At 37.1% G+C, this 25,876-nt stretch overlaps 1 protein-coding gene and 1 long non-coding RNA gene across 2 annotated transcripts; both read right to left on the bottom strand.

The window, feature by feature from the left end:
* Positions 1-8,182: 8,182 nt before the first annotated feature.
* On the bottom strand, positions 8,183-13,702 carry LOC141349230 (general transcription factor II-I repeat domain-containing protein 1-like; the record flags this gene model as incomplete). Its single annotated transcript, XM_073863379.1, has 6 exons — positions 8,183-8,535; positions 10,975-11,037; positions 11,880-11,942; positions 13,028-13,192; positions 13,427-13,513; positions 13,633-13,702. Coding segments are annotated over 5 exons (447 nt in total), but the record flags the coding sequence as incomplete, so codon positions are not given.
* Positions 13,703-13,777: 75 nt separating this feature from the next.
* Positions 13,778-21,189, bottom strand: LOC129438780 (uncharacterized). The gene is made up of 3 exons (XR_012367764.1): positions 20,228-21,189; positions 14,160-14,342; positions 13,778-13,902 (listed from the first exon to the last, which is right to left on the bottom strand). It is a non-coding gene; the product is annotated as an uncharacterized lncRNA (long non-coding RNA).
* Positions 21,190-25,876: the final 4,687 nt, after the last annotated feature.

Here is a 25,876-nt window from a genome sequence, read left to right on the forward strand (position 1 = left end):
AATATCATATTAAAAGAAAATAAAGATATTTGTTAAAATATGAAAATGAAGTGCTTCTATCAATGCTGTACAGGACCGAAATGACCTGTTTAGAGCACATTTAACATATTTATTTAATTAAAATAAACAGAAATATTAATAGACTTTAAACAAAACATGCGTTTCATTATCGTTCAATGTGCTCAGTATTTATACATTCATGCATATTTTGTCAGGATTATTATTGAATGGAGACACGTTGAAAAGTGGTCCGAAAAAGACGTCTAATTTTAGGCTAAATTTGGACTGAATTAGACGGACCAAACAAAGACCAGTTTTCAACGTCTTTTTTTGGACTAAATGAAGGTCATGACGGGCCGACGTGATTTAGCCCAAAAAACAACGTCTAAATGACGTCTTGTGCTGGGTGGGTGTCACCGGTGGTTATAAATTAAAGTATTGCGGTATTATTGCAAATTTTCATGTGGTGTAATTAGTAATCTATTACCACCAAGGCCTTACTTGTAACATATGTTTTGTCGGGTGTACCACGGTAATGCTTTCTGCTTGCTAGCTACTTAACTTTTGTGCTGTACTTTTTGTAATGTGTAGATATGGGACTCGTGAGTCACACAAAAAGGGTGAAACAGTAATCTGTCTGTTACTGTTCTCTGATCAAGTGTGTACATAACGTTTAATACTAATTATTTGCTAACCATTGTAGAATTGAGGACTCTGCTGAACATTTAGGAAAAAATACCGTATCGGGAGAAGATGGCAAGAGTCTGATTCAAACTTCCAGTCTACCCTTAAAGATGTGGACCGTGAGCTCAGAGTCCAACTGTAAGGCTAGAACTGAATCAAGGGAGAGAGCAGTCGTCCTCCACCTGAGAAGAATATATCCAGGTATAGTGCTAAAAGTGGATAAGTAGATACAATATGACATTATAGGTTTGAACTTAAAAAGGACTATAATACAAACTAATACATTTTGCATGTGTGTTTCCAGCTTTGCTTCAGATGGGCAGGGCATTGCCATTAGACTCTCCAAGCAGGTAGCCAATTGATTTTCAGGAATCATGTGATCCCTCTTGGCATGTCTACTTCTGCTTTAATGACACTGTAAGTATAGTTACTTAACCCTAGTAACCACACAGCAGTCACTCTAGTAACCATCTGACAAACTAACTACCTGCAAATCATATTAGAAACCACCTGGTAACATAACATAGCATTTTGTTTTCTTTTGTCTTCTAGATTGAAGAAGATGATGTTTCGAGAAGTCTAAAAAGGCGAGGGATTGATGCCTTACATATGAAGAGTGGATGCTTTACCAGGAAATGTGAAGTCTAAGGGGCCAGTCACAACAAAAGCGTTTATGGCAGTTGCAGGCGCCTTTTTTGAATGATATTCTATGGGCAGGGCGCGTTTACGCGCTGTTTATGTGCGCCGAGCCCCGCGCGTTTTTTTGCCGCCTGCCGCGCACGCGTTTTTGAAGGAGCGCTGAGAGCGGAGAAGCGCCCGACGTCATTCCGGTCTTTCCATTGTCCAATCGAATGAGGGGAGAGGCGGGCCTTACGTTGTGGTGAGTGAAGTTTACAGTTGCTTTGAAGAACCGGACTCCACTCGCTCACTCTCTCCTGCGTGTTTGTGCACCTCTCACACTAAAACAAGGTCAGAGCAAGCGCCCTCTTTTTAAAGTTTCTGCTAATATGACAGTTAACAGCAAAAGAGCGCTCACACTTCAATATTTGATTGACAAGACAGCTGACTCGGTGGTTGCTTAGCAATATGAAAAGCCGCGTCGCACTGCTCTTTTTTTGCAAGCGTTTAAAGCGCTTTTGGTGTGACTGGCCCCTAACTGAACACCCCATCAGCAGCAGGCCTCTAACATTTGGGCTCTAACATCAAAGACACTGAGCAGCCTGGTGCAAAAGCTGCTCTCATTCAACACCTCCAACAGCTGGAAAGAAAACTACATCAAGCCATTGTGATGTTTAACCCACATGTATCAGACTTTGTTCCTGCAGACAACCCCCACTTGTGTCAGGCCCTCCCCATGCCAAGCATACAGACACTGGTATACAATGATAAGAGTGATAATGATGAAAATGTGGATAAATATGATAACTAGCACTACAGATTTTTTGTTAATTTCTAGTCTGATATTGTATTCTGTAAAAAGAAAGATGTAAAATGTATAGTATATGTTGCAGCATATCATAGAAACCTTTATGGTGGTGTAATATAATGTTCGCCTTACTTGTGCAAACATGATGTTTTACTAGGTCTGATTTATTTTAAAGCGTAGGTACTGTTTTTAAGCACACATATTCACACTAGTCTGTGTGAGGACAAAATTGTGTGTTTACCATTGTGATGTTACTTATTTACTTTAATGTACAAATGTGGTCAATGTGTGTAATGTGTTTTGTTTTTGTGAGCTAAGTTAAAATGACAAAGTATTGAATCTTGAATCCTTTGAAACAAATACTGTAAAAGTTTGTAAAAAAATAAAATGTTTTCCACAATGAGTTATAGTCATGATTTCAGCTATTGTCACAGCACACTTAAGAGGTCAATAAATAGTGATGAACTTAATAAATGACTTATACAATGATTTTACAGTCATAATCCACAAGACAGACTGCCACATACAGTAGGTTCTTACATAACCATTATTGGCTTGACATTCTCCCGAACTAAGTTGATGTGGATTAATACTTTTTTCTTCTCATTATATTACCTTTAGTATTATATAGTTCGTTGCTATATGGTGGTTGCTATGAGGCTGCTATCACTGAAACGTAGCCTGCATGACGTGTTTTCTTTTTAAATGACATTTAACATTTTCCTACAGAAAACAAAATTTGATAACTCAACAATATGATCATTTTCAACAATTTCTCATTCTCGATTTTGAGAAATTCGTTTTTTTGGTAGCAGAAGGTTACGGAAGTGCATTGTGTTGAAGGCGGGGTTTGCGTGTTCTGCTGTTTCGGCGTTGTGGCTAGAAGGGATACAGCAACAGCAAAATCTCGCGGATGGGCGCTGTTATTATCCTAATCCTATCCCAAAACCTAACCCTAAACCAAACATTTCACGCGATTTAAGACAAGTTGTATCACATCTAGACAGATCCGCTGTTTCCATCCGAATTCTACCCCAAACATAACCCTAAATTGCGTAGCTGTATCCCATCTAGCAAAAAAACACTGTTTCTGCTAAAATATCTTAAAAAAACAACTTTTTACATTTTCTTAACGTAGATCATCTAGATGCAGCATAATTAGTAGTTTGTCTGAACTAGGTGTTTATATATTCAGTAGATATATGTTTTCACAGCCCTACTTTGCAAACTAGAAAAACTACAATTTTAGTGCTAATTTGTATCAAGCTGCATTACACACATGTAGGGAATTGTAGTTTTTTTTTTAAAACATTTGTGTTTTTCTTATAATTAGAGGTTGTAAATAGTGAGTTGAGAGTACAGTGAGGTGTTTAGGGGGGTTGTTAACACACTTATACAATCAGATTTTTAAATATTTAATTGTTAAATAGGTTTAAATTAATTTTAACCATATTTAACAGTGTCCCAAGTTGTTGACTATATTGACATTATAACTGAGGCCAAGAGCCCTCATTAAGAGTTTGTCCCATGTCTATAGCCCCTTTTGTTGCCTTATTATAAGCCTTCAAAAATGCACCAAAGTGATGTTTCAAAGGTCCGTATTTCAAAGCAGGAGCCACGTAGATTCTTTATACTGACAAATGTTATTCTGCAGGTCAAGACCTTTCTAACGATGTATTTGGCTTAGCTCTACAACAAACTTTTCATGTTCTCATTTCAAGTACACAAGCCATCTCAGGTGTAGGATAGGATACGTTCCAACAGCTTTCAAACTAGCAGTTATTAAACCGCTGATTAAAAAAACGCAGCTTGACCAGGGAGAGCTTAATAACTTTAGACCAATCTCAAATCTCCCTTTTCTTTCGAAAATATTAGAAAAGGTAGTGGCAAGCCAGTTGCGCACATTCTTGACAAATAATAGTACATATGAAAAGTTCCAATCAGGATTCAGGCCCCACCATAGCACAGAGACAGCGTTGCTTAGAGTTACAAATGACCTCCTATTAACATCCGATCGTGGTGAAATCTCAATTCTTATATTATTAGACCTTAGTGCAGCCTTTGACACAATAGATCATACAATCTTACTCAATAGACTAGAAAACTATGTTGGTATCAGTGGTCAGGCGCTAGCCTGGTTTAGGTCGTATCTAACCAATCGCTATCACTTTGTTTATGTAAACGAGGAAGAGTCATATCACTCCCTGGTTAAATACGGTGTACCGCAGGGTTCGGTTTTAGGTTCTATCCTGTTCTCGTTATACATGTTACCTCTAGGAGACATTATCAGGAAACATAACATAAGTTTTCACTGCTATGCGGATGATACCCAGCTTTACATCTCCTCACATCCCAGCGAAACACACACGTTTTCTAAGCTAACAGACTGCCTTAGCGATGTTAGTGACTGGATGGCACATAACTTTCTTAAGCTGAACTCCAATAAGACAGAGATACTTATTATTGAACCGAATCGCTACAAAAATAATATGTTAGATTACAAGTTGCCCATAGATGGCTGCACTGTGGTGCCATCTTCCACGGTTAGGAACTTAGGTGTGATGTTCGACAGCAACTTATCCTTGGATAGTCATATCGCCAACGTCTGCCGCACAGCATTCTTCCATCTTAGAAATATCTCGAAAATACGCCATATATTGTCTACATCTGACGCAGAGAAGCTTATCCATGCTTTTATGACCTCTAGAATAGACTATTGTAACTCGCTACTCGGGGGATGCCATGCAAATCAAGTAAACAAGCTTCAGCTAGTTCAAAACGCTTCCGCAAGGGTACTTACTCGATCTAAAAAGTATGACCACATAAGCCCAATTCTGGCATCTTTACACTGGCTACCAGTTAAATATCGCATACAATTTAAAATATCACTAATCACCTACAAAGCTTTAAATGGCCTAGCACCCTCATATCTTAGAGAATTACTATCAGAATACAATCCATCACGCACACTCCGGTCGCAAAATTCTGGTCTCTTGATTATCCCTAGACTATCAAAAGTGTCTAAAAGTGGAAGGTCATTTTCCTACTTAGCCCCTAAGCTCTGGAATGATTTACCAACCGAGAATCAGACACAGTCGATAATTTTAAATCTAGACTTAAAACTTTTCTCTTCAACAAAGCATTCGCATAATTTGTCTAGTAAAAGTACTTAACTCGAAATAGTTATCTGTACGGAACAAAGCACTCGCGGTCATAACACAGACCAACCAAATAAATAAATAAAAACCTTATCTTAACCTATAGTCGGATTGCGATTTTGGAACTTTCGTGTTATTGTGAATAGTATGCCATACAAACCCGTTTGCCACTGAACCTGCATTAACGACGACAGTGGGGCTTCCAGCCTTAGTCAAACGGGTTGGCACGTATGGTTGGGTTGTGATTTTGGCGCTTTCTTTGTATTGCAAATAGTATGCCATACAGACCCGTTTGCCACTGAACCTGCATTAACGACGACAGTGGGGCTTTTGGCCTTAGTCAAACGGGTTGGCACGTATGGTTGGGTTGTGATTTTGGCGCTTTCTTTCTATTGCGAATAGTATGCCATACAGACCCGTTTGCCACTGAACCTACATTAACGACGACAGTGGGGCTTCCGGCCTTAGTCAAACGGGTTGGCACGTATGGTCGGGTTGCGATTTTGGCGCTTTCTTGTGTCTTGTGAATAGTATGCCATACAGACCCGTTTGCCACTGAACCTGCATTAACGACGACAGTGGGGCCTCCAGCCTTAGTCAAACGGGATGACACGTATGGTCAGGTTGCGATGTTGGCGTTTTCTCGTGATCGTGTAAATAGTATGCAATATAGACCCAAAATCCTCAACTGTGGATAAAACAATTATGCCTCAATAGTTAGTCTGTCTGAAACTAAGCTGATTAAACCACATCACTGTGTGACACTTGCATTACACGTGAACGGCCCCTACGCTAATATGATTTTGTTTTTCTCTCCCTGTCTTGTCCTCGACCCTGAGGACAATGGGACAAACAGACCCAGTTCCGGTAGATGGGAAAGTCGGCACACCTCTGATCTACTGGTCGTCCTTCAATGTGATGCCCAGCTGATGCCTGACCAACGACCACCGGCAGGACCCGCTTAATATCCGCTTAATCTCTGCTTAATCTCCGCTTAAGCTCCTTATCCGTTTATATGTGTGTATATACATATATATCTCCCAAGGGTTTTTCCCTCCTAGGACTTTTATTTTTATTTCCTCGGCTAAACAACCCAGGGTTTTTGTTTTTTTTCTCCTAGGGGGTTTTTTACCCCGGGGAGGTAGCCTGCTTTGGCTTAACTTAGCTTCTTCTTCTAGACGTTACATTAGTAATATGCTCGCTCATAATGTTGCGTCATAGCCGCAGCAAATTTGACTGCTTATGCTATTGTGTATTATGTTATGCTTTCTGTCGTTGTTCTGTGCTTTTACTGCTTCTATTAATGTAAAGCTGCTTTGAAACAATTGAGTATTGTGAAAAGCGCTATATAAATAAAATTGAATTGAATTGAATTGAATAGTTTCAGAGATCACTTTGAAGGCTCAATAAGGTTAGGGTTAGATAAAATAAAGCTGTTTGTTTGTTTGTTTGTTTCTGGCTGTGTAAACAGACCCCATACCTTGATCTGGTGTTGGCCACACACACAAACTGTGCATTTCTGTTTGGGCTTATATGCATAGGCTTATCTATTTATGTTAATGCTGCTATGATAATTAAATTAAAAACATTCAGGTACCATTAATAAATAAGAACATAGTCTGATGGGTAGTCATCTTGTAGGCTAGTAGATGATTATTAGGCCTATTGGTTGTCAAAACCCAGATTAGCAAACATTATACACAATGTTTGCTACATAATGTACATAATGTATGCTCTCTTGCATCTTTTGTAGCCTATTTATTTTGTTTAAATGTTTTCTTTTGAACTCAACTAAAAATGGCAAACAGGCCTATTTAGTTTATCCATTAGAGTACCATTCCCCTCCTTCCAAACCTGTCACTTTGAGAAACATTTTAGCTATGTGTGCCAAATACAGTATAGGAAGCCTATGTATTGTTTCATGTTCCTTCTTTGTAAGCAGAAAGACAGGCCTGAGCAGTATGCAAACTATATCGTGAATGTATGTGGATCAGGTGTGTCAGTCCAGTCATAAAAATTCTGCCCACATAAAAAGTACTAAAGTAATTTATAGTAAATACCCATACTATAGTAAAGTGTAGTATACAGTTTATATTATTTAAAACTTTCTTAATGAATGCTACAGCATACTGTACAGTAATAAATACACTTTAAAAACAGATGTGTTAAAACAACACAATCAGTTTTATTATTGGAACACCAAATTTTGTTACTTGTGTTGTCACTTTAATTTAAAACACAAAATGACACATAATGTGAAATTACTTAATCATTTCAAAAAAGTCCTTACAACTGAGCATAGCCAGTTTTTTAAATCATGATGTGTTTCTGGTCTCATTTTTTTTTTTTTTGTATTACTTTCAATTCATATATAAATATATATTTCTGTCATGATGCTTCTTTTCATAACATTAAATGTGGTAATAGAGATTTGCTTCAACTTCATCTGTATGATGGAGGAAAATCACTTTGATAAAGCAGATACACATAACATCATCATCCTCATCATCGTTCATAGCAACCATTATATTTAAAGTTGTTTAAATTGTACTGTTCAGTTGTATATCAAAGTATCCACAAGTATCTTTACTGCTCTGACATAAACAACTTTTCGATATCAAATTTGCCAAATACCTCTCAGTGACAACAAGACTGCGAAAAAGTTGTTAAAGTTATGTAAAGTACTTAATCATAACATGAAATCGAACTTTGACTCACTGTATTGAAAAGTATGGTGAGGTCCTTGCCAACACCCAACCATACCGAACCATTGATAAAAGATGAAACAATAGGCTACTTATCATTTACAACCTGTGGCCTAAATTCAGTACAATAGATATGAATTGGTCCCCACATGTCCCAGGTAAAGGGACCACACTTATTGGTGCCAACAAATGACAACAATAAATAAAAATTAGAGTGAATTAAAAATCTGTTTTATTCTTATAAGTGTAATCATTACAATTCATTTGCATGAAAAAAATTCAATTGCACCTAATACATAAAAATAAAAAAAATATGTGTGTGTGTTTGTAGGGATGGGGTCATGAACAAAGTAAAAACAACTCAAAGTTAAAACATAAAACATCTTGTGTAACTAGCATGTTTCATATCACTAATGCAGCGCTACAGGCTGTTTGCATGGTGTCTTGACATGCAGGGTGTGACCATGATTGGCACACTGTGACCATGAACGCCACTTCTCTGAAGCATTCTTCTTCCTGTCATCGAAAAGGAAGCGGCAGACACAGCACAAATGGCCTCCATCTATCAAAACAAATATATTTAAGTCAAGCCAGTTAGTTGAAATTAATACTCATGAGCATATTTTAAGTAACATTTCAAAGGCAGTTTATTCATTTGTAACTATTGTCAAATTAAAATGTGGGTATTGCTGACGCTCAATCATATACAAGCAGGTCAACAAAGAAGAATTCCTGAGGCAAATTTCAGAAAGCAGAAACAAGGAAAACTCTGGGTTTTCCATTTCAGAAATGTATGTAAATCAAACATGATTCAGAAGTGTAACTCAATTTTAAAAAATCTCACCACCACTTTATTCTTCAGCTTTAGCATTACTAACTGTAATGCCATAACTCATACAGCCGTAGGTTGGCCTCAGTGGCGGCTGGTGACTTCTTTTTTTTGATGCTCACGATGCGAAGTTCGTCATAACATGCACGTAGCTTGTCATGTGTGTGGTTCGTCATTTCGGGGTATGTGTTCTGCGCTTTGGGAGATCGTGTGTGCATCACGTGTCATACCAAAATAGGTGCCTGCTGCTTTGAACTTGAACGGAGACGCTCGCGTGTGCCAGATATTAGCACAATCTCATGCGTAATCAGAGTTTACTGTTAAGGGAGTGTCTTGCGTGTATTTAGGGAACGCAAGTGTCTCTTTTATCATAAACGGTTTTGACGCGTCTCCAGCAGGCACATATTTTGACAAAACACGTGATGCACACAGGATCTCTCCACACGCATGACACATATTTTGGAAAAGGTAACCACACACGTGACAATCCGAACAGTTATTATGAATTAGCGCATCCTCGGAAGTGCAGTCACGAGCCGCCACTGGTTGGCCTGTTCTAGCCATTCATAGGCTTGTACACAGGAACATCATTTTAAAAGCAATTTTTGGTGTGCTCTGTTTGTTATTTAAGACAATGTCCTGGACAACACCCTTTAAGATGTTTTTATACATTAGGTCCCAAATGTATGTACAGAACTCTGTTAATGTATTCTGCACGTTCTGCCTGGAAACTGCCCCTTGAAAGACTTACAAAACGAATCTAGTTTAATGCTGTTAGATCCTAAATGAAAGAATTGGAGGCTGATTTGTCACAATGTGTCACTGTGTAGTGGATTGGTCTATGGTTCTGTTCCAATATCTGTTCTTGTTAAAGTATTGTAATCTGTTGAAACTACCAAACCAGGTCTACTTGGAATAGTGCGCCGTGACGTTCTCAACTACAATTCAGAGTTTTTTGAATTACAGAAATCTGTTTAGAATTATCTTAATGAGCTAATCCAACAAGGACGAAGCATGTAAACTGCGCTGTTTGTTTATTCAGAATAGAACCGTAGAAACATGCAACAATGATGCACACAGAAAATGAACAAACTGTGGAGAAGGCCTACTAGGCTACTCCAAAATAATTTAACCAGGTTTTAGAATATATTTTAAAACAAAATATGTTGGCCTATTTTGATATTTTAAAATGTAGGCCTATTCTAATGCAAAAAGATAGTGCCCAAGCTATAGGTTCAGAAAACGATTTTATAGTTCGTCATCTTTTCAAAACATATTTAAAAATATAGCAAAATCGTTTCGCAGTGTTTATGGCAAATCTAAATGTTACAGAACATGTGCTTTATTGAATTAAAGTAAAACCTATCGAATTTAATTATTAAAACGACGTGAAAGGAACTAAATTGTGAAGCCTCGATTTAAGGGACATGCGACATTTAAGAGTGATGGGTATTTCAAAAATTAATACAAATTATTCCCATGCATCGATTTTAATGTTAAACATCGGTAAATCCAATTGAATCCATATGGAATATATTCCGACAGTTTAAGATACGATCTTTGAATTTTAAAGTCGAAAATATCTTATTTTAACACCGTCGCGCAGGAGGCATGGCAAACTGAAACAAAACTTTAAAGACACAAATATAATATATAATATATGTTTAGCCTACGTGTAAAACTATATTTAAATGAAACCCGTGAATTGAAAGATCCACTAATAATCGCCTTAACTTGAGTGATGTCAATAAAGTTTCCATGTTAGAATTTAGAAATATTAAAAACTTAAGCAAACGACAACAAATATGTTTTCTTACCACTCCCCATTGTAGCAGTCAGAGAATTTGGCCTTTGAAAATTTAATATTTATATGCTAATTAATTAAATTAGGGGCGTTTACAAGGCGGAGTTCTAAAAGCATTCAGCTGCGCACAATTTTAAGATCATTTGTGATTTATAAACCGCACATCTGGAAAAGAGGCGTACGCACGTTTTTTTATGCGTAAGCTCCTTTTCTCTGAATCACACTTACGATCATTTCAGAAATGGTCTTAGATTAAATGTAGGACAGTTCATACATCGCACTTTTATAAATGAGGCCCCTGGTCTACTATGAGGAAGAGCTTATTATTCTCAATGGGACATAAAAATCAGCACAATTTGAAAAGATACCTTAATCTGCAGTCATCACGAAAGCTACAGTATTGTCTGTTTCTGAGGACTGTTCTTCCAGCTCTGTAGAACATAAAACATAATAACAACTTTCTTAATACAACGTTTGAATCTAATTCATAATGCAATGTGTCAACATTTATACTGTCAATAGTTAATTAGTAAATTGTAGGTTAAATACAGATACAGTACCATTCATTGTTTGCATCTAAATATCAACAGCCAATTCAAAGTGTAAAATATCAGAATACCAACCATATAGACCATTTTGCAAGATGTAAACAACACTGGTCCAGAAACACTTCCTGTTTCAGTTTGTGACTGTTTTCTTTATTTCACACATAAAGAAAACATCTTAAAAATGTTTCTTTAACTTTTTGATTAAGTTTTATATGTCCTTTTGGTTGTATTTTATCCCAACGTTTATGTTGTGTTAAGAAACTGATACAGGAAGTGCTTCTGGACCAGTGTTGTTTACATCTTGCAAAATGGTCTATAAAAGATGTTAAATGTCACCTGAAGAAATATTGTATATATAAATTGTAATTTTCATACAAGTGAGCTTTTCTCTTTGTGTCCAATGTCAATGGCAGACTTTTCAGAAGAGTAGCTTTAATTAAGCTTGAACTTAAGCAATACCATTCAAAATGTATTACAATGAAAAGAAATACAATTTTCACACATGGCCTCTAAAATTTCTGGGCAACATCTGCTGTGTCTGTTGATTTGAAGATGTTAAACTATCACACACAGATTTCATCTTCTGATTTGATTATGGTTTTAATAATGTGTACAGTGGTGAAATGTACAGTGTAGTGACCACAATTAAATATCTAGTAAACTATGCTTCTTAAGTTTAATGTTATATATTTATTTAAAGATAAAATAAAAACAACTCAGCGTACCTTCTGCGTCCATCGCCTCTGACATTCCTTCTGCTTTGTCGGTGGAGTTGCATTGTGCTGCATCTAATTAATGTATAGGGAAAAAAGAAACACTTAGAAGCATAACAAATAACTGGTCTTTCTGCATCACACAGCAGTATTAATGAAGAAATATAATTTTATAGATAAAATTCAACTGTTGCCAAGGGCCATCACAATCACTAGTCAAATTCAACTAAACAGCTATAGGATATTCTGAAGAGGTGCCTTTTTAGAAAATGTGTCCACTGTAATGAGGAAACTGCAACTGAGAAATAGTGTTACATCCCTTACAAACTGTCATAGACACATACAGAATCTATAACCTGAATCTGTTTCAATTGAATTACATTTAATTTTTAAAGTGCCAATTCATAACAAAGTTACCTCACAGCACTTTTCAAACAGAGTAGGTCTATCACATACTGTACTCTTTATATTATTAGGCTACAAACTCTCAGAAAAAAAGGTACATGAAGATACAAAAGTTGACATTGGGGCAGTACCTTTTCAAAAAGTACACTTTTGTACATAAAAGGTATACATTGGTACCGCCAAGCTACATGCTTGTACCTCATAGGTACATATCTGTACCTAAATGGTACATTTTAGCACCTTTTTAAAAGGTAGTGTACCAGTGACAAAAAGGTACAACTTTTATACCTTTTTTTCTGAGAGTGGAGTGGCAACTTCCTTTTAATATGCAGCAACCTCATGCAGAACCATGGTTCAGAATGGACAGCCATTTGCCTCGACTGGTTGGGGTGAGGAGACATGGAGAAATACAGTGGCCCACACTCTAAAAATGGCTGGGTTCTTTTTTTACGCATGTTGTGTAAATATTGGACAGAACACACCACTGGGTTAACATTGACTCAATGCTGGGTTGTTTTAACCAAACTGCTGGTTTATTATTACCCCATGGTTGCATAACAACAATCCAGCATTTGATCTATCCAATATTTACTCGTTATGGGTCAAAAATTAACCCAACCAGTGCTGCACTATACAAAGACTCACATGTAGGCCCGTATTATTGTTTAGTTAACTTATTTTTCCCACTTTGCAAAGAGCCAAATGATCTGCCGAAACTCAGCTGGAGAAACAAAACCACTGTTAATCTCACTTACTGATTTCAAATGAAATCTCCTCAGCAGCTTGCAAAATGGCCTCCAACTGGTTCCTTCCATAATAGGATGGCTTTTTGAGGCTGTTGGGCAGTCCTGCAACTTTAACTGTCATGCCTTGATTTACCAGGGATTGGTAGGGGAGCTTTCCAGTACCTCCGGCATCCTCTGAAAGACACGGGCAAACACATGCATGTACATATTACACATTGTAACACAGTTGGACAATTGTGACTCTCCCATCCTGTTAATATCCAGTGTACAGGCTGTAAACAGTCGGTAATGTGTCATAATCTTATGGTTGATGGACACAAATAAGTTATTGATTTGATAATAATGCCATGAAAACATGAAGGTATATTAGGTTATCAAGACTTAAAAAGTGTTTGGACATATGCTTACTATATTTTTGGTTAAACAGATCTTGCACTTTTCTCAGCAGTACATTGACCTCAACTCTGGTTCTCGGTGTTGCGGCTGAGAAGCTGGCTACAGATGTAACAACAGACAACAATCAATTTTATGAAACTATATTATGTATATTGGCACTATTACGGACCTGAGTCCATTTCTGTGGATATACGGATATCTTATATAACCAATATTATCTTTGAAATGCAGTGCAAAGTTCACTGTGTCTGTCGAGTCCAGGAAATCGCTTGTTTGGTCTTCAGCTGAAAAAAATAAACATGTTAAAATAAAATGCTAACAGTGACTGAAAGTAAGGACTTGGAAATCTATGAACAGATAAAATGGAGGATTGAACATTTGTAGAATTTCTTCAGCCTCTCTGGTAGCTGCTTCAAGTTCAGCATTGTCAGCTTTCATTTCAAGATGCTTTGAAATAGTTGCAGCTTCCTGACATAACTGGTCGAAACCTGAAGATGCCATATTGAAAGAATGAAGAAGGCAAATAGAAATAGGCAAAACAAATTGAAAGAGGGACAAACAGAGAGAGGGGGGAGAGTGAGAGTGTGTGTGTGTGTGTGTGTGTGTGTGTGTGTGTGTGTGTGTGTGTGTGTGTGTGTGTGTGTGTGTGTGTGTGTGTGTGTGTGTGTGTGTGTGCGTGCGTGTGTGCGTGCGTGCGTGCGTGCGTGTGTGTGTGTCTCACTAACTCTCCAACTCACTCACTCACTGTGCAAAAAAATCGTCTGCGATTCTCATGCGTGTTTCATCAGTAAAGCCGGTTCTGTGATTAGAAGTAAATCGCCATCAGCTGCTTTAGGAGAGCTTTTGCAAGTGATGGCTGTTAAAAGAGCCGTTGGTTTAAATGTTGTGAAGAGTGTAGATGGAGGAGTATGAGATGTGTGTGAAGAAACTGCAAGACAAAAAAAAATTGTGAATTGCAAATTTTGGATTTTTTTTAGTTCTTTATTTGCTGAACGTGGTATGTGTGTGGCTGTTTGCAACGGGCCCCGGGATCTGCCCACTATCATAAGACTATATAATAAGAATAAAACGGTGTTATGGATCAACTGGGGATCGTGTTATCTGGGGACATGCGCGTGCACGCACGTAAATTTACCTGATATATCAGCAGATGTTAGACGGCGACAGATTCGTCCCTTTGATTATCCAAAGGAGCCCTTATGAAAACCTTTATTAGAGCACCTATAAATGTTGTTATTATTATTTGAGACTGTCGTTTTCTCGTTGTCTGTTTTCATGTATTAAAAGCCGTTCAAGCGGGTTTTAAAAAGTTTTAATGTTAAGCCCCGCCCATATTATTTTGAGACTAATCAATTTAAATTGGTTAGACGTGTGAGCGCATAAAGTCTGCAGTCTGTCACGCAACAATATACTAATGCTTTGTGTACACCTAAAGACTTTGAAAAGATTTAGAAAAGACTTTATAAGATTATCAGCTCACATCTAAAGACTTGGGTTCACAGTTTTTAGTCTCAGACTAAAGATTTTACAAACACTGAATCTTGTAGTAACACTATTTACAAGACTACAACAAGATTATTTTAGCTTTTTATCATCATGCTCAGCAGTGATTTAACAAAAATGTATGCGCGTGTCCATTGTGCTTTCACACCAGCTGCGTTTGCAGCGCATACTGTGCAGTTTACAGTTTTTCTCAGTCGCTTTGGTACAATTCTCAGATCAGAATTGAAATTCTCAAAACTACTTGTTCATTTCTCACATCATTGTGTCACTTGTGCACATCCAAAAAGCAGTTTCTTATTTCTTTGAACAAGTTGCAAATGCTTTGGTACATCCATGCAAATGATTATGTAAAATTCTCTGCTTTTTCCTGCATTATCGATTACTTATGTCATGTTGATCAAAATGTATTATAATGGGTCTCTGTTGAATAGTCTCACTCCACACAACATTTAGGCATTAGTTCATAGTATAAGTCTTTACATGCAAAATTATTGAACAAGTTCTTATAATACAGTTCTCATAATTGTGCCGGTCAAACATATTTTTTTATACATTTCTATTAGAAGTTTTTTCTAAATCTGTCCTGACTTGGTAAATTGCTCCCAGGTGAATCTTGACTTTCTCTAGCAGACAGAAACGTCCCCAGCAAGCAAAAACTGAGATATTGAAATGACGGCTAATTATAGACCCAATATAGTCCAGCTATGAGTAACCCACTTCTACCCTAAATAACCTTGAATTTGGTTACATGCCATTTTTGCCAAAATAACTTGAAGATGTATGATATTCCAACAGGTGTTCAAGGTGTTTGCTTTCATTTCTTTTACATGATCTAAAAGCATTTGCATTGTCTATTTTTTGGCTATGGTTAGATGTCTATTAGACTTTCACTGGCAGCCCAAATTTAGCCTTGTTAGCCAAACATGCTTGCTGGGTCAGGAGGTATATGAAGACTTCAGTGTAAGACAGCACTGCATGTACAGTTTTCCCTAAAGATATTGTTCAATGTTCACATTTCTACTTCTTTTCTTTGGGCTATGCAGTGCTGTCTTTTCCTTTCTGTATGGCAATGACATGGTTTGTCAATGAATTACAGTACACAGTAAAAGCGTAAATGTAAATTTTGTTTAGTCTCTTGCAATCAAACTCCCACATAACTTACACTAAGGTGTAAATTACAATTTACAATACTTGTCGTCAAAACTTTAGCGATAGTTTATATCAGGAAATCACTTCAGAGTAAACTGTTATATTGACAACGTGACTAAACAATTTGACTGTCTTATCCATACACAATGACACATTGACTTGTCATTCTGATGGCAATGACATGTTTATTGACACAGATATTTGAGAGATGAATTTTGAGTAAGAGAGTGGCTTTTGCAGGTTATCCATGGTGTTTTGCTACTTGTCCGAATTGTTTTGAGAAATGCACTTACTGTTATGCAAATTGTGAGTATGATTCGAGAAATGTACCAAAGCGACTGAGAAAAACTGTAATAACAGTATAAAAATCTCAAGTTCACATTACTTTATTTTATATGCATTAATGAGCAAAACCTCTTCAAGAGGGTTTTTGACGGTCAGTGTAATTTATATAGCTGTGATTTGTTTAACCCACATTGTTTTCGTGCTGTTCTGGTTCGTGTAATGACAGATATAGACACAATACCCAATTATAGACATAAAAAGCCCTTGGCACATTATTAAATCTGTTTCTCTTAAGGTTTAAGATAAAATAAAAAAAAACACTCAGTGATTGACAGCATGAAGCAGTCGATCGTGTTTCCCGTCAACAGTTTAAGCATAAGATTTAGATTTATAGATGTACGTTATCTGTTTCTGTGAACAGTATTAAGCTATATGAGGACTCATTTGCTGGGCAGAGAGTGAATGCGCAGTGTTTTTAAATATTTCATTGCTTTCTTTTACATTGCTCAAAGTCATGACTGTATGAAACACACATTTATGACATTTATGGCGTCACATGTATGACCGCACGCGTGCGGTGTACGTGCTTGTGCTTTTACTTGTTAACATGTGCGCCGAAAAAAACATGCGCCGCTTACGCGTTGCTCACGCTTGCGGCATAAAGAATGTAAACACATACCAGAAAACATTAGCACGTTATGCCATTCAATAGAGTGGTAGAGTTAGCATGTTAACACATACAGGCAATATCGCTCCACTTCTTTTCTTTTTCCACTCTGTCGTGGTATGAATGTCAGTTTACATCAAAAAGACACGGCTGCTCTGCCCACCGCTCATCAATGCGCTCCTCTTTATCCACGGTCCATTTTCGCCTACTTCGCGCTCGTTTTGTTTCCACGTCCGTCGACAAGTTTCTTTGTTGTGACTGATGGCTTCCTGTTTCCGGAGAACTAATTTATTGGTTGTTGATTGTTTTACGTCATGAGACTACGCAGGGACTTGCGATAATATCAAACATGTTTGATATGAAAGACTAAAGAAAGACTGGCATAAATCGGGTCGCCGACTGCAGATTATCACCTCACAGTTAACGATCGAGACGACGGGAGCGCGCCGAGACCCCAGTTAGATTCCTAAAGACTGCCGGTCTTTAGTCTGGGACTGTGAAAATCCTTTGGTGTACGCTAGGCATAAGTTAGCGATGTGGAGCCATAGCCTCGTGGACAGTGCTCATCGCTTCAATTCAAACCACCAGAGTTCGAACCTCACTTCTGGGCATGCTGACTTGCTAGTCCTTCTTCATTCGTTTATTTTTATTTTCTCACAAGTGAAAACCCAGCGTTTATATATTTTTAAGTGATCATAACTAATTTAACAGATTAGTATTCAAAAGAAGTTCTTATATGAAACAACACCTATGAAACATATTCTTATAATTAGTAAAAGCACAAACCATTTGTCCTTGTGATAACTTGTAAATAAATGGGAATATACAAAATACTAATTTCATAATCAGAAACAACTGCAAAAGAAGAACAACCAATTCGATAAATATAAAAATATTTTTATATTTTTCATATTGGTTTTTTTTTTTTTTGCTAAATTACCAGTTCCCTATGCACTCAGTTACAACCTGTAACATTTTAAATTCATTTTCAAATACAATACTACCACATTATGTGTATAAGAATCAACCTCAGGGTGATTTGCCTGAGGACACTGAACATCTGGCAAAAGTGTTCTTTATATGTTGAGTTATCTGAATGTAAACCATATAATTTTATAACCCCAACAACAACAACAAAAAATAGCACCAGCCGCCAGTGTTAAAGACAACTTTGTTTGCAAATAGTAAGTTACAGTAATGAATAATGATGTGTTCTGTATTTAAGAATGTCTTAAAGCATACATGTAAGAAAAATTATTAAAAATTGTTATTAAATCAGAATTTATGATGAATTATTGATATGTTCTGCTTATGTGGTTACATTGAGCAATTGTCATAAAGCTTCCATAAACAGAAGGGCAGTAGGCCTGTTGAAGCTGAGAAAAATATTTTTTGAAACTTAGGATGGTAACAAAGAAATAAAATCATCATCACTGTATCATCTTTAGTAGCATTGATGGAGAAAACTGCAAGTCCCATTGTCCCCTCAATATCCTACAGCATGATGAGTTTTGAATTGTAAAGACTATAAAGACTAAAAGTATGTCACAGAAAAATAGAGACCAGTTATTTATTGAGAAAGTTTACAGAAAACAATGTATTCTCCACATATCCAATCACAGAAACAAGATACAATTTTAAAGAGTATACTTTCAGTTTTACACTGAGTTACAAAACAATATCATTTTGTAAGCATATGTAACGTGTATGGATGTAATTTCAAAGATCAGTCATTTACCTTAGATAATTCCACATTTGTCACAAATTCTGATCTGCTTGAAAAATAAAAACAGATTGATGTTTGACTGTCATTTGCCTCTCTTAACTTCAGCCAAGTCCTACAATTAAAACATTAGTCCATTTAAGTCAGGCTAATATACTTTTCAAGCAAGTAATTTCAAATAATAAAACACTACAACAAAACAAATGCATCTATGCTGCCTTCAACTCAAATTTATATTAAATGAACTTTATAAAATTAGACTTTGAATGCATTTAATTACTTGTTTATCAAAAGAAGAATGAACCATAGAAAATGCTTAGAAAAGCAATTACATTGCACTAAAAAAGTAAATGATGTTTCAATTGTTTGCTTTAACTACTGGTTTATTTAATAAATATCCAAAATGTTTTCATTAGGACGGTACACTACAGATGCATATTTTCCTACGATACATTTGTGTTTCAAAGAAAATACTTACAAATGTACTTAAATCCGCTGGCAAGTTTAATGATAACATCGCAACGAAAAGGTAACAGCTGTCCCATTTTAACGTGGGCGTGGTGCAATTCGTTCAAGGAAAATAGGATAAAACTTAATTTTTAACTGCGTCAAATAAACGGAAACACAAGCAGAGGAAACAAAGTGGTCGAACATTGATAACAACAATTATTAATAATTTGATATACGCTTTTAATAAGGGCTTTTGAAAATCGAATTTGACGAAACTGACGCGGTCGCTGATATGTCAGGTAAATTTAAGTGCGTGCACGCGCATGTCCCCAGATAACACGATCCCCAGTTGATCCATAACAACGGCAACAGAATAAAACTGACCAAAAAAGAAGGATCTGAATGTCTAAAGATTTCTGAATTGTACACCATTCTTTTAATACATTTGATGTTGTTGTTACTGTTATTTACTATGTATAAAAAGGCTGAACTACTGTAGTAAAAGCATAAGGTTTACCCTGCTGAAAAAAACAGCATACCAACAAGACCAGAATATGTTGTGTTTTGGTGCTGATTTGCTAGTGACCACCAGCATAAACCAGCATAATTCCCATGCTGGTTTGATGCTGTTTTTTTCAGCAGGGTACTGTTACTGTACTACAAAACACCACAGTAGAAGTAAACTAACTGCAGTAGAAGTAAACTAACTGGGGTAGAAACATGGTACGATTTGTGTACTATAAACACAAAATACCACAGTAGAAGTACATTGGTAGTTAATTCCAAAAATATGAATATAATACAATGATCGAGGGTCTGTCACGTTATGTTAATGGTGACTAACATAACGTGACTTTTAATCACGCTCTAATCACCCACTACTTGATTATGTGTTATGTTGAACTTATTGTGAACAAAAAGAATGTAATATAGATGACCAATACAATTCAGACAACATTTAGAAGCCGATCTGGATTAATAAAAAACACATAATGAATTTAATATCGAACAAACAGAAATTTAATGGTATACTCACAAAGATGTGGCGACTGGCGAGGTTTGTAAATTGATGATAAACATCGCGATGATGTGCGAACAAGATTTGGGTCACGGCAAGGGCGTAGCCACGGGGGTGTGCGGGAGCAACCCACAGTGGCACACCTAATGGATGCAGAATATTTATTTATAGTTTCAATAAAAAAATGTTTACTAAACCTGGGCTGTTGTTGTTTACTTAGAATATATATATTTTTAAAATCAACCATTTCACGCGTAAGTTAAAAATATTTAACTTTAAATATCCGACCCCTTGTGTCCATGGCGACGGGTCATGATTGTCACGTGACACACCGCAACAACAATAATGTATGCTATTCCTCTTATTTCGTTTTTACTTTTTTAATTAAAAATATGAACTATGTCAACTATCTGATATTCCGACCCTTAAAGATCTTTATAAATTATCTTGATCTATAACGAGATGAGTCCTGTCCACCGGATTTACAGCACCTGAATTCCCGAGCGTTTCTGGTTTTCTTGCCTGTGACACACACAGATTTTATGATGCACACCCAGAGGTTTTTTTCTGGCTACGGGTCACGCTTCTTGAATGCGATGAACAGTATCGTATGGTATAGTACGATTTAATCTATGCTTTGAATGTATTATGTTCAGGACAAACGTAATAGCACTGCAATAAATTGGCTATATTTATTTTATGTTCAGGACCAACGTAATAGCACTGCTTATATTAAGTTAAGGACCAACGTAATAGCTTTTACCGCCGCCCACTGTGTGACGTTATTAAACCAGGGAATCCGTGTCACCCACACGACAAAATAGCCTCATTGACTTTGTATGGGTCTTGTTTCCGTGGTGCCGACACGCAATTTCAACACAATCCGTGCCACCACCACGTAATTCGTGGTTAAGAGGTCGTGTTCATTTCACGGATTTCTGTGAGATCAGGTTGGCATGTCTGCTGCATTCTGTTAATGACACGGGTATAAATCAAGTTTTTTGACATTCAGATACACGGTCAGCGTTATTTCTCTAAATAAGTTTAGGTAACTTGTAAGATAATTACAAAACCAGCAAATTATTGCATGCACATACAAAAAAGCACGATTATTTATTTACATTTCAGAATGGGTACGTTTGTCATTAAAGGAACAGTATGTAGGATTGTGGCCAAAACTGGTATTGCAATCACAAAACTTGTGGCTAAAACTGGTACTGCAATCACACAACTGGTGGCCAATACACAAAATGACAACATAAACATCAGTTGAGGGCTGCAACTCCACTTTTTAAATGACAATATCCTGGCCAGGCCACTGTTGTGAGCGATATAAGTATTTGAAATGAAAATGATTTCTTAATGTCTAGTGACATATCAGGGCCATTTTATGATTAATTTATATAAATTTCTTACATACTGTTCCTTTAATACTAAATATGCTGGGGTCAGCCGCTGATCTGATACTGTAATAAAGATGAATGTATAGTAACTGATTAAAAAGCAAAAATGTTCAACTTTCAGTAAATTACTATGTACATGCTTAGGACGGTTGCATTGTAATAATGTACAGGGTAACTTCAGATATTAAAACGAAGACTAGTAAAGTCATGTTTTAGCATTAAAATCTGATCGCGTCCATTGATTTAATATAATGTTTGGGCATACCAACATGGCGGCGCGGCGGCTTCACAATTGTGACGTCATGCGCAATCCAGTCATTTATATAGATCAGTGGTTAAGACCTCATTTAAGACGAAAGCTATTACAGAATGATGTTCCTAAATGCATTATCTTATCTTAACTGCAGATAGGAAAGTGGTATTACAGAAGCATCCTAACTTGACAAAACATCCTAAAAACGGTCTTAACTTTAGGGTAACCTCACAGGTGTCTTAACTTAAAACTTTAATGATAGCCAGCTGAAACAATCACATTATGATAGAACTGCAAGAGAATGACATTACATTTTTTAACAAAGTGCAGGATGAAAAACAGCAATGTACAGTACACACTTGACTCAGCATCTATTTCTTCTCATGTCTCCATTAAATGTTAAAATGTACAGTAGTATCCTAGCACTAAGGAAGAATAGTTTTTTTTTCATTTTTGTAAGTCGCATTTGCTAAATGTTTAAATTTAATGGTAACTCACAAATGATGTTCTAAAACACTAATAAAAACACAGACTATGATTACAACTGTTAGGAACGACACAACTCAAGGATCCCAATGCAGAGGGTTTTTAATGAAAAGAGAATCAGTGGGTATGTATAATCAAAAACAGTCAATGTCTTCATGTATTAATGTGTGTGTGTATGTGTAAATGCAAAAGTCTCAAAGTGGGAAACACTGAAGGACATCCACTTGACAATCACTTGCTGAAATCCTCACAGGGCACAGAGAGGGAATCCTGATGGGAGAGAGAGAATCCTGGTGGGACAATGAAAGAGAGAGGAGGTCAGAATCTTCAGCAGAGCGCGCGCTGGACAGCGCACGGCGGTAGTCAGGGAGCTGAGCAGAATTACGCGCTGGAGCGCACTGCGGCTGTCCGCATCTTCAGCAGAATTACGCGCTCATGAGCGCACTGCGGCTGGACAGCGTAAGGAGTAGATTATCGCTAGGAGTATCCTCTGACCGGGAGTATCCGAAGACTTGACAGAAGCCACACCAATCGGGAAGACTGACAGCAGGGCAGGAAATCTAACGGGGCAAAGGCAGCAGAGAGCACGGTGAAAATAAACTTGAAAGAACTTTGACTCAATAAGAACTAGACTCGACAAGAACTAGACAGAGCTAGCAGGCAGGAACACACAAAGACGAACTTGCAAAGAACAAAGGAAACGAGGGGAATTTAAATCAAACCGGATTGGACAATAATGAGAATCAGGTGCGGGTCGCAGGTGAGAGAAGTCAGAGGTAATGAGATCACCAGGTGGAAGACGCGCACGTGTGGAGCTGTCAAAACAAAAACACAACACATAGTGAAACAAAGACAAAGCAGCCAATAAGACCGAAATCATAACAACAACGAATTTAGAGTTCTGGAGTTCAACAACGTACACAGTATCTGAGTATAATGACACTGATTAACTCCTCTTTCCCTCTACCAGTCCATAAGATAGAGAGAATGCCCCTACTCCAAACTAACAGAAGTTGAATTTATTTTTACAGTGTTTGGTAACACACAAGAAGTAAGAAATAATAAAACAACAATTAAAAAACACCATCTCTTCACTTGTTAATCGCCAATGAAAGTATATTTAATTTTTTTAAATGTTTTCTTTTTGTCTCTATAAACTTACAGTCTCGTTCTCCCTATCTGGTTCCTTTGTTTTCTCTATCATCGTCACTTGGAATACAATCCATTCTGACATGTGTCTGGGGACTTGGGGAAGTAACATCATCCCATGCAGCCGCTTGTGATCTCGCTCAGTTTTTGGATCTGTCTTCTGAAGTGATTTATCAGATTAAACCTAATTAAACTTTTCTTCATTATAGGTTCCTGGTTTGGTCTTTTTGTTGCGGTTCTGAGCTGACCGTAACCAAATACGGGCTCGTCCCTATCTCTTTGTTAAGAGGAAAATATTGTTATATTGTTTCTCCCATTTTTGTCATTTGCATAGACAAGTCAAATAAGCTGTGCATTTCTTTGGATGCTTAAAGGGCGTGTTGCAGGTTTAATTTTTCAACAAATTTGTGCAATTTGCTTGTTGGTTATAAACAGGGACGGACTGGGGCTAAAAAACAGCCCTGGAGTTTTTCCCAAATAGGCCCATTATCCGGCCTTTCGCAACAGACACAAGGATGTCCTGATACTGCCACAATACTGTAAGACTATCAGACAAGGTCATTTAATATTTTGTCAATGTCATATTACACTTTGATGTATAAGGCTGTGAAATAATGAAAATGGCTAGGCCCTATTAATTTTGTATGTAAAGCTTTCACAAACAACCACCAGGTCTTTGCTAATTCCACAATACTAAAGACAAAAAAAGACAAGGAAAAACTGCACTCAGACAGAAAGTGCAAGCTAGGATTTTTTGATTAAACTAATATCTGGTCAATTATTAGCCCCCTGTCTTGTATATTAGCACGTTTAGAGTGGAAGCATCCGTTTAGTCTTCATTGTAGCAGAAAATGTGAGCTCACCACAACCTATCATATACAATAAAGTCAGTGAAAGAAATGAAAACCAATGCAATACGATGAATGTCCACCCACAGACTGTTTTTAAATGGGGTTGGATGAATATTTTTTGCTTTGGTGTGTGTGATTTTGGTTATATGACAGTTGTAAGTTACAGTTTACAGTTTGACAAAAGCACAATGTTTTGTTTTATAGCAACTGCACAGAAATATAAGCAAACACTTTGCAGTTTGAATGATGTTCCACATGAACAAAATGACGGATTATGTATTGTTTTTACGTTTCCCCTGTTCAATCACGCCCGCGCCTCTCCCTCTCTCTCTCTCTCTCTCTCTCTCTCTCTCTCTCTCACACACACACACACACACACACACGCGCGCGACACACTCACATCAAGTCTCTCTCTAACAGTAGTTGCGCATTACATTAATTTTCTCGCGAGTTTTATTTATATTGTGTATATTATATTATAATAATGTCACGTGTCCTGCTACTACTGACACTTAGCTCTTGCTGATGTGAAGTTAACTCGGTCTGTCCCTCATCATGACCAGGCTGTGGATGCTCAGGGCACGCTCGCGAATTTCAGGAATCCGTGGACCAATCACGGCTAGTAGGCCGACTCTTCTTCCTTGTTTTTTTTTTTACACGTAGCAGCATATAAGTGATCGTATTAGTGCCTCTGCTGTTGGCAGTTCATATTGCGTTATTAGACGTTTTTGCCGTCTAATAAAAAACGGGACTTTTCCAGAACGCACAGATTGCCAATCCGTCCCTGGTAATAAACATTTAAACTGTTATCCATTGTTTTTTATGTTGTTGGGTATCACAAAACCGAATATAGTACGAAAAAGTGCAGTGGTTTGCAATGATTCTCCGTTCCCCCACAAGCAGTTGGGGAGAGAATTTACCAAACCCGGCTTGAGAGCATTGAGAGTAGGGTTGCCAACTTTCTGAAATGGAAATAAGGAATGGGGGGGGGGGGGCTGGAGTGGGTTGGGGGGTTTTGCCTGGGTCCGGTGACATGCCCCCATGGAAGAGAATGTTGAAAAGAATAACCCCTGAAATAAAGACTTCTGGTGAAAATAGTGGAAACTAATTAATGCATTTAGATAAATATATTTCATACAACTTCTTAGGCCTAAATATTTAATGAATAGCAAAATATGCCTAATAAGTATACAAGACTGAACCACATAGATGTGAAATATAAAGGCTCTCATGATCATTTTGCCAACAATGAACCATGGTTTTAATTTAAGTTTATAATACGCCCTCTTCAAAGACCATACCCCTTTTTAAACCTTGAGCTATCTAAATCCATAATTATTTAAAACCTGTTAGCCAGCACTTCTATTTTTGAGCATTTTCTGAAAAACGACAACTCCAAACTAAAACATCTGCAGCTCTTAAACCCTATGGTCTATATTCATAATTCTGGTCTTGTTTGAAACTAGACACTTGACACATTGTTGCCTAATAGTCATAACAACTCAGAGTAGTAAAGAAACAGAGT

The sequence above is a fragment of the Misgurnus anguillicaudatus genome, chromosome 24 (assembly GCF_027580225.2).
Source record: "Misgurnus anguillicaudatus chromosome 24, ASM2758022v2, whole genome shotgun sequence".
In the NCBI taxonomy this organism is placed as follows: Eukaryota; Metazoa; Chordata; class Actinopteri; order Cypriniformes; family Cobitidae; genus Misgurnus; species Misgurnus anguillicaudatus.